This window comes from Limulus polyphemus, unplaced genomic scaffold, assembly GCF_000517525.1.
Source record: "Limulus polyphemus unplaced genomic scaffold, Limulus_polyphemus-2.1.2 Scaffold31, whole genome shotgun sequence".
Classification (NCBI taxonomy): domain Eukaryota; kingdom Metazoa; phylum Arthropoda; class Merostomata; order Xiphosura; family Limulidae; genus Limulus; species Limulus polyphemus.
Window position 1 is genome coordinate 1,584,213 of NW_013665641.1, and position 10,721 is coordinate 1,594,933.

A 10,721-nucleotide genomic window follows, 5' to 3' on the forward strand; every position below is an offset into this window, starting at 1 on the left:
AATTTCATGAAGATATACCCAGTATATTGAGAGTAAAAAGTATTAAATTTATAAAGACTTTAAACGAGTACAAAAGGTCACGTGACTTGGTCAAATTGACCAACCCTATGTTGAGAGAGTTAAAGGTAGAAATAATTTCAACACCTGTTATCTTGAGATTTTACAAATCAATTTGCAGTCAAATTTCATAAGTTGTATGAAATATCCTTAGAAGTATGTTATCATTTTCTTAAATTGAAAATGTATTTGCAATAATACTTACCTCCTCTCACACTTATAGCTATTAATCGACTGCCAATGTTTCTTCCTTTGCCCATCTAAGCATTGGTCCAAATTTTTTCGCACTTGCTCCAGTCTTTCATACCCCACTTAATTGCTCTTGGCAATATTTGTCTCATGACACTCTCCACCTATGTCAATGTGCCCTCTATCCTGGTACTGTATATAAGCACCTCATTCAGATAATGTTATCACTTATTTGAGACTGACTCAATCCCAGTCGCTAACACTGGCTCTTAGTGGGGAGGAAGGGTGAAAGAGTGCAAGAGGAAGTAAATATTATAGGAAATACATTTTCGATTTAAGAAAATGATAACTTCAAAAACATACTTACCTCCTCTCATGCTTATAGCTAGAATCCCACATTGATAAGGTGGAGAGGGCAGTGAGGGCATTATCCATACAGAAGTGTCTGCATAAATCAGGGATGTGTCGATAGAAGATTGGCACCCTAGTGGGAGAACCATAGTAAATCCAGAACAGGTATGCTCTTCACCCTGAACATAATTCCTGTATTGTGGGTGGAATTAATTAGTGGATCCCAACCTGTAGCCATAGAGTAATGCGTTCCAAACCACCAGAATCACAACGAGAAGGTAAGCAACACCAAAGAGGACAAACCTTCTCATCCATCTGAAGAAGTCCGAAAGGCAACACCCCAGGGTCGAAATCACAGGAAACAGAACTCATACAGTCTGGAATTACGAACACTCATCTGCACACACACCCCCAGGTTATGGAGAGGAAGGGAAACAAACTGTGCTCAACCAAGAACCCAGGATGGGACCACTATGTATTCAGAATTAAGAAGAGACAATGAACCCTCTTCTTTGAACAATGTACTGAACCAACATTGATCAAAAAAGAAGGGCCAGGTTCAAGCCAAACCGGATAGCAGTGTCATATTCGAACCGATATTACAAGTAGGAGAGAAAAGAAAGGAAGTTTCCATTCTCACATACATGCATCTCTTTCAATTACAGGTAGTGACCAAAAAAAAAAAGGAAACACCAATGTAAAGTCAATTAATAGGGTGTTGGGCCACCACGTGTGGCCAGTATGGCCTGTATGCACCATGGCATAGAGTCTACACCAGCATCTGGAATTCTGCAGGAGGAATGCAACACCACTCTTCCATGAGAAAGTCAATCAACTCATGCCTAGTTGATGGAAGTGGAAAAACGTTGTCTCAGGCGTCGTTCCAAAATATCCCATACATGCTTGACTTGGTTCATATCTGGTGACTTAGAAGGCCATGACATATGGATAACATCAGTGTTATGCTCCTCAAACCATTAGGTGACCACTCATGCTCTGTGGATGGGAGCATTGTCATCCTGAAAGACACCCCTCTCTGCAGGACAGAAATGCTGTAGCATGGGGTGAAGATGATCACTCAATACCATTAAGTAATAACTGACATCGACCTTGCCTTCTAAAGTTATGAGTGCACCCAAACCATGCCAGGAAAATGCACCCCAACACCATTACAGAACCACCAGAACCCTTCACTGTTGGAACCAAATACTCAGGGCTGTAGAGTTCTTTATATTGGTGCCACACATGTACTTGTCCATTTGTTGAGAACATGGTAAAGGATGATTCATCTGACCATATCACATTTCTCCACTGCTTGGTAGTCCATAGCCTGTACTCTTTGCACCACTGGACACGCAACTGTGCATTTTCAGATGTGATGAAGAGTTTGCACACTACAACCCAACTATAGCATCACCCCTCTTTCAAAGTCACTGAGGTCTCCTCTTGCAGCCATGCTAGCCATGATTATAGGCAACCAGGCCTGTCCAGCATTTTTATACATGACCATATGCATCCTGGGATGTTATCTGCTTAATTAATGGACAAGCCACACCTGTGTGGAAGCTTCTGCATTGCATATACTTGTTGTCCTCATTTACCCAAGTGTTTCCATTTTTTTTGTCCACTGCCTGTATATTTTAATTCTTAAAATATAGATTTGAAAAATGATTTATAACAGACATTTGAAAAGAATCTCAAAAAAAAGAAAAATGGAGTAGCAAACAGAATACACTATCTTTCTCAAATATGGAAGTGGCAGTGGTGGCACTACAAGGGGACAAAGGGGCATTTGCACCCCCCCCCCCATATTTAATCCTACATGCATAGAACAGATGTTGTATGTATAACAAGAAAACATCTGCATGCACACTACCATTTTATGGAATGTTTTATTTCCTTGTGTGCTAGAAGTCAACCAGATATATCCTACAATAAGAGACCTGTTATCCCCCCCAAAAAAGCTAGGTGTGTTAGAATGGTTAAAACTTTCTGATCCTTTCCAAGTTCTGTAAGCACTTTGAGGCTTCCAAACTCAGTACAAAGTACTTTTTGAAACCAAATGTTGGCTCAATGTAATTTAGTACGATAAATTTTAGTGGGAATAATGAGTCCCCTTTAAAATTCCATGCGAGTATAAGATGTCTTGTTTTGTCCCCCAAAATTTTTGCCACTGGGAGGTGGTGAAGAAAGACAAAAAAAGGACCAAACTTAGTGATCAAAGCCAAACAGTCTCTTCGTTTGTAAGCGCCATAGTCCATATCAGACAAGCATATTCTGAGCTTATCCTACCCAAATGTATCTTTGTGGAAGGCTCCCATCCAAATATGAAACAAAAATGAAATAAGGAAATCTTGCCACAGAATATGATGCTGTAATATAAATTTAAAAAAAGCAATAACTCCACCTTTAACTAAGTGAGAAACTATCACTAAGGTATAGAAATTATTTCCATAAACAGATGAAAATGGAACATTAACCAGACTATTAGCCCTTTAAGAGAAGCATTATCCACCCTGAAATGAACACAAGTAACTAAAAAACTGAAAAGTCCAGTGAAATGTGAACTTACAAAAGAAAGAAAACAATGAACTGGTGAACATAACCTATGTTACAAAAGGCCCAATATTATTCTAAGGAAAAAAAACAGCCAAGTCAAAGCTTGTAGGTATACTTGTTGCCTAATTAACTCTACATGAGCCTAAAAATTGCAACATCATAATATATACAAACAAGGTAAACATGAGATAGAAAATCAAACATTCTTATAGAAGTTTGAAGCAGCTTCATGTCCATTTACAAAATGTTTCTGTTTAACTCTCTCACTATGGGCTTCATCAAGTTGACCTAAAAAACTGACCCCAAATTGACCTTTAGATTTTCCATACTATAACTTCTAACATGTTTTGTGTATCTTCATGAAATTTCACAAGTTTTCACTAAGCATTAAGAGTCATTTGTTTGTTTGTTTATAATTAAGCACAATGCTACACAATGGGCTATCTGTGCTCTGCCCACTACAGGTATTGAAACCTGGTTTCTAGCATTGCAAGTCCGAAGACATACCACTGTGCTACTGGGGGGGGGAAGTCATTTGTATAAGAAAAAAAAAAAAATCAGAATTTTAAGAAATTTACAAATTTCTCTGTGAATACATGGAGTCAATGTGTTTACTGCTCCCAGAGCAAAGTGATTTTAATGTTAAGGTTAAAAATACTTTCCTTCTAAATATTCTCAAATTTCATTTGTGTAATTACTTAAAACCTCCTAACTAAATTTCAAACTTTTTTTCAGAAAAATTAAAATTTTGTCTGTTATTCTCTCTACCCTAACTCTATACAAGGTTGGTTAATTTGACTGACCTTGTAACCACCATAAAAAAATTCAAAATAAATCTAAATTACCCTTTTTTCTTTCTAGACTTACTTCAAACAGTAACATGAAACTATATTTGTTTATCCTTAATAGCTTTAAACTTGTAACAGTATATATGTTTCTACTTATATATGTTTTAATACCCCTTGAGTTATGTCTAACTATCACAAGTTGAAAATCACTTGATGAACGTGCAGCTCATGTTACCCTCTCAAATTATGCAAGGCACAGACTATTAACAAGCTGCTCACAAACGTACCTCTTGAAAATTTTTATTATTATTATTATTTTACCTAACTTAACCTAAAAAATTTCTATTTTTTACATTTTAGTCACTTTCACGATGATAAATAAAGGATACACATAAAAACAAGAAATATAGTACTTACCTGGGTTTTCTTTTTTTTGGTGTCGATGAAAATTAAGCCTACTTTTTTTTATACTAATGGTACTACTGCACTAAATGATTTTTTTATTTGACTAAATAATGCAACAAAGAACACAGAATAACAACACATAAAAAGCAGACAACATCAATAACTACCACAATTTTTCTAGCTTTCTGATTATGCAACAAGAGCCATCACAAATTCAGCTAAGCTCCTCGATGTGTTTCCCATAGAAATAAAGTTTGAACTGAGAAAGAAAAATAAACAATTATCTGTATAGAAAACAACATAAGGTAACACATTATTTGATAGAATAAAACTTTGGCTTATTTTGGTTATAAATAATGTAGTATTGAACATCAGAAAAACTATTGGCAATTTGTAAGAGAGTAAATGTGACAGGTGGGCATGGCAAGAGGGGTTACATTTTCTAGTTTATGGCTCTGTAACCAAATAAGATTGAAGGCTATAAAAATTATGCTTTGCCTGAGCAATGAAAACATTATAATGAGTAATTTATGTTAAATTTCTTACTTCTCAGAGGGATATTAAATAGATTAGAGATAAAGGGATATCTAGAGAGCATATGTTAGGATTCTTATACTAGAGAAAAATTTTTTTTAATATTTCCTTATAACATTAAAACTAAAAACTTATATAATATTAAAATTTGGATTATTAGCTATGTTATGGTGCCAAGTTTATTTGTATACCATGATTATAAAGTACTTTACATTAATCTTACCTGTAAGAGGTCAACAGTCACTTGAACATTCTCTAATTTGTGAAGAATGTGAAGAGTCTGTGGAATAGAATTTTAAGAACATTGATATTAAATACATACAGTACCAGCAAAGGACAGATATAACAAATTTCTCTGTTTGTTATCTTGCACAGAATTCATATACCTATCAATATCATACATGTGTAGACATCATAACTCTATTATTCATGATCCAACCTACAAAAAAGATGAATACCCGAATTTAAAATAGTTTTAAATATAATTTGATCAAATAATTTTTTTAAAAATAAAATGCTCAGAACCCATAGCTTATGAATACTAAATACACTCAGCTATTATGGAAGGATCTGAATAATCTGTAATCCTAAGTATTAAGTTGAATACAAGCAATGTGGCTTTCTTCTTAGCAAGAATTTTAAAAATCATATCATTTGTGCACTAAGAAATGACTTATTACCCTCTTATTAAAGTAATTTTATACCTATTTCCCTACAAATAAGTACGCTAAAACAAAACATCATTCTAAAAAAGTACAATAAATATCTAGTTTTCCTCAAGAACAAGCATACATTCATTTATACATGTTGTTTGTTCTGAACATGATAAAAATAAAAAATTGTTTCTGAATATTTGGAATAAAAAGTATGTTTCATTACTTGTGATATATCAAATCCCTAAATTTATTACATTATGTTAATACTTTTATTCCCTTTTCTCACTATTAAATTTCCTAATATACTGTAAGCTTGATGGAATAGGTCTTCTACAAGCAATTGTTTCTTAAATACTATTAATATTTCATTACTGTTTGTGTATTCTTAACAGATCGCATGTGAAAAAGCACGCTCTAACACCTGATGCATGAATCAAATTTGAATCTTCATTTTTGATATGAGTCTAACTTGGACCACCTGAAGAGATATGGTAATAATGGCACCAGTAATACTGTAAACTATAAAATGATTATGCATTCAAAGTGGCATGACTTCTTCCCAAAAGAAAAAACAAACAAAAGTATACATTTTTCTATGCCGAAAATGTACTTCCAATAATACTTATCCCACACTTTAGCTTTATCCAGATGAAAGGTTCTCCTCTTTACCCATCTAAGTATTGGCATGAATTCTACCTTGCTTGCTCCAGTCTTTATACCCTACTATATCACCCCTAGCTATTTCAATCTTTTACTTTCTTCACCTACGTCAATGCGCACTCTATACCCAATCTGTAAATAAGCTCCACATTATTCTTTCTTATTCACTTTCCTGAGACTGACTGACAAGATTATCAGAGCCAAACACTGGCTATCATGGAGAGGAAGGGCAGGATAGTGTGCGAAGAGGTAAGTATTATCGGAAATAAAATTTTGGTAATCGAAAATGCAAGCTTTCAAAACCACTTACATCCACTCTAACTTTAGCTAGAACCACACACTGACATGGTGGAGGGGTCAGTGAAGGCAAGATTCACATACAAAAAGGTGTGCAAAATTGAGATATAATAAAGCACACTAGTGGGGTCTGCCACTACTTCTGGAACAGGTATGCTCTTCGCCCAGATAACATGAAAGTTAAATGTCAGTAAAGGGCAACTGGCTAGAGAGTCAATATTGTTCATTATTAAAATATTCATCCAGGCCCCAACCACACAGACGAGGTTCCCCATCTCATCATTGGAATTATAGGGCTGTTGATGCAAAGCTAGATCTAAGTTGTCGTGGCTAAGGCATGGGGACCATAATATGATATAATTGTATAATAGGAATATGATACCAAAGTATCCCAATGGATAAATAACCAGTGACATGAGCCCCAAAATACTTCAGTGCATGCCACATAACGTCAAAGAGTCCGAAAAGGACATAAAAGATGATTTGGACCCCAATGGTTGTATAATTAGAAAATGGAGGGAAAATTAATAGGAGAGAAAGCCTTATCTCCTTCCATAGCTGCTTTAGGTAGAAAGGACCTGTCTGGATACAACAGAACATAGATAGAATGGTATTGTATCCTGTAAACATGAAGCACAAACCCATCTGAAAGTTGACACCTGCTAGTCAATAACAGAAGAAACCTTGTTTTAAGTGAAAGATGATATAGTGAACCTGGCCCAAATGTTCAAATGGTGGATGTAATAAGGCATGGAGAACCACTGTGATATCTCAACTACGAACCTGTGAAAGGCAATGAGGACAGATAACCCGAAATGATTTCAAAAGTAATTACAAAATTGGGGACTCAAAAACTTTGTTTTAGAAAAAACAAAAAGTAGCTTATAAGGTAGCCTTATACAAAGCAACAGATGATGCTGCCAAACACCCATGTCAAAAATTGAGACATGTAGCAGAGTGGGATGCGAATGGTTAAACCTAGGTCTGAGAAACCATTGACAATAAGTAAACCACTTCCTTTGATAAATTTCCAAAAACGAATGTTGAATGGAACATGTTAATAAGGATGGCACTTGAGATGTCAATCCCTGATGACGTGCAATGAACTGCATAAAAGCCAGGCATGAAGTCAAAGCACGCCAACCACTGGATGAAAAATGTCCGACAAAGGCTGACATAAGAGAGATGGCCAGGAAGGAAGGGGAAGAGGTTGACACTCCTGAAGATACTGAAGGAGTGGAAACTAGGGCTCACCAAGCCAATATGGTGCCACCAGAAGAACTTGACAGGACATGGAGTGAATCAGTGCCAGAACCTTGGAAAGCAAACAAATCAGAGAGAATGCATAAAGATGAAGACTCATCGATTCTTGGCTGAGAGCATCTACTCCCAAAGCCAGAAGGTGAGGTACTGGAGATCAGAAGAATGGGAGCTGAGCATTCCAGTGTGAAGCAAAAGCATTAATCTGTGGTGTCCCTAAACAAGAGCAGATCCAACTAAAATCTTTAGGATGAAGATCTACTGTTCAAAAACAAAGAGATCTGGAGTGAGTGTCACCTTGCTTTGAAATGTTTGAGACTATTGCGGAATTGTCCGAATGAAGCATTACCACCTTCTCTCACAACAATTCAAGACCCTGAGTCATAGCTTATTGAACTGCTAAAAGTTCTAAGAGATTGATGTTGAGAGTAGCTTCCTCTACTGTCCAATGATCCTGTCATTGTAGCATGACTTATTCATTACTTGAGTTGCCATGCTTTAAGTAGGGGAAATATTTTGTGAAGAGTGACCATTGTTTCATTAGGTACTTTAGATTAGTAAAGTTTACTGATAACATTAAACCTTGAGGATTTCTACCTGTATTGAGAATTTTGACATAGTACAGAATGACTTGGATTAATTGGTAAGTTGGACAAATATTGGGTGAATGACCTATAACTATAATAAATGCAAGATAATGCATTTGGATTGTCCTAATTTGATTCACACTTTTAACATAGATGGGAACACCCTCAACTGCATGATTAAAGATAAGGATCTTGGGCCATTCTTGGCATATATATAATGGTGGATAAGTCACTTAAGCCATCAGAGCACTGCTCTGATGTTAGCAATGAAGCTAATAAGACTAAGTGACTGGAAGCTAAGCTTTACAACTCAACTACAGCACACTGGGAACATCACAGAAGAAAATAAGAACATTGTGCCCCATTCAAGAGTGGAGCTGAAAAACAGTATGGATATTCATAATGATATTCCACCTACTCTGTTATAATTGCAGAGGTGAGAAGATAAGCATTCACTGAGGCATAAGACATCACCAGATGTCATCCTCTTCCACATCCAGAATGCATCACCCTGTAATGGAGCACCAGCATAGACGGTGGTATGGTTCATAGACCAATGTTGAGGTTTCATATGAACATAAGCAGGTCTTGAATGGATGATTCCAAACCATTTGCAGAAATTCTAGCTATCATAGAGAGAGACTGTAGCAGTTTAACTAAACGTACCTTTAAGGATGTTGGAGGTAAGAGACAGCAAATTAATGTGAATCAAACTGGAAACATGTATTTGGAGTCATCCATATACTGGCCCACATGATATCCTCCAAAGGGTAAGATGACTGGAATATTGATATTGCAAAATGTTAAACTTGATGGGATGAAACCTGATTTTCAATTTTAGGTGATCAGATACATCTCAGTAAATGTAGTCACAAAGCATCAGTAGGTGGCCAATAAATATGGAATGCAGAAAGGCCTCTTTCACAAAAGAGATACATGAAAAAGGACTGCACCTGTTGAGGAGGTGAAAGAAACAGTGTCAATGACACCAGGAATAAAAAATAGCCCAACGTGATTCAAAGAATGGCAGCAATAATTTGCAAAGGGCCAGACAACAGCTAACCAGGAAGAAGTAGACGTCAAACCATTAAGTGGAAGACTGAAGTTTGAGGTTAATTAAGAAGGTTAGGCAAAAGAGGAAAAAGATATTCCAGAGTGAAAAGGTGTGAAGAGAAAACTATCGTTGTGTTGGGCAAAAGGTAGAAAAGAAAATAACTCGGAAAGATGTGGAAGTGAATACTACAGGATGGTAGGCATAATGGAATAGATCCTTCCAACCTAGAACCTCCACAGCAGAAGAATTTGGAATGGGAACTAAAATGAGGAAGACAACAATTGTCTGAAATGACAAAAGTATTGATCATGAGATGTTCGAGATGATTACACACCCAATGGAACACAGACTGGTGAAATCTTCATTCAGCAGGAAGAAGTGAATGACACCATGTAAAGGAGTCTGCAAGAATGTTCATTATGCCCATCACATGACAAGCACAATGATGAACATAGTGAGAGTGAGGCCACATTAACTTACCAAGAAAACAGTCAATTGACACAGACTGTGATAATGAGTAACACTCTGACCAGAGCCGAGTAATTAGTGGAATTAGATAACTGATTAATCATTGGGCTCATCAACCTTACCGAGACGGGTCTTCCTATGGTCATGGGTCAAAGTCCATGTCATCACATTTATAGACTTGAATTCAAAAGTTTATTGAACTACTATTTTATGAATGTATATCAATAAGTTTGGTATCAAATTGTATTTTTAATTCAAATTTTAGTATTATACATTAGTTAATTTCTTTCTTAATTTAAAAGTAAATATTTAAAAAAAATCCTAAATATTGATTTTTTTTTGTGTCACGTGGTATGTTGAATGCACCATTGGTTCAGATTAGATGTTTATGATGTCCAAATACAAAATCTATAGTTTCTTACAAATTAGGAACTCAAATTACCAATATTGACAAGCTAGAATATGAAATACGAACCTCCTACCTTTTCTATTTGCTGATATATTACTACATTTAGTGGATCAAACACAGTGGGCCCACCCACCTCTTTTTATTTTTGGAAATGCTTACGTACACCTACTTCTGTCCATGATGTGTGACTAACCAATCGAAAGCTCAAAATGTCCCCCACATGGTTCTCTAAGTCTTTGGAAAGTAGTTATGCAGGAAACCTTCTCTTTTCATGGTAGATTCCAAATGGTAAGGTAAGACATTATTGAGCTCAAAAAATTATATTGTAAAGGCCAGTTCTATATTATTGGATACAGTAACATGAGTGCAAATGCACCTCGTTATTCAACTTCTGTAACATTAGTCATACAGTGTTGAAAATAGAAATAATAAATTTTTATATGTAAA

At 35.9% G+C, this 10,721-nt stretch overlaps 1 protein-coding gene across 1 annotated transcript in view; it reads right to left on the minus strand.

The window, feature by feature from the left end:
• The window catches only part of LOC106459970 (transcription elongation factor B polypeptide 3-like), a 77,046-nt gene that overhangs the window by 55,571 nt on the left and 10,754 nt on the right, over window positions 1-10,721 (minus strand). The window contains 1 exon segment of the mRNA XM_013919648.2: window positions 5,107-5,163. Coding sequence (XP_013775102.2) covers window positions 5,107-5,163 — 57 coding nt within the window.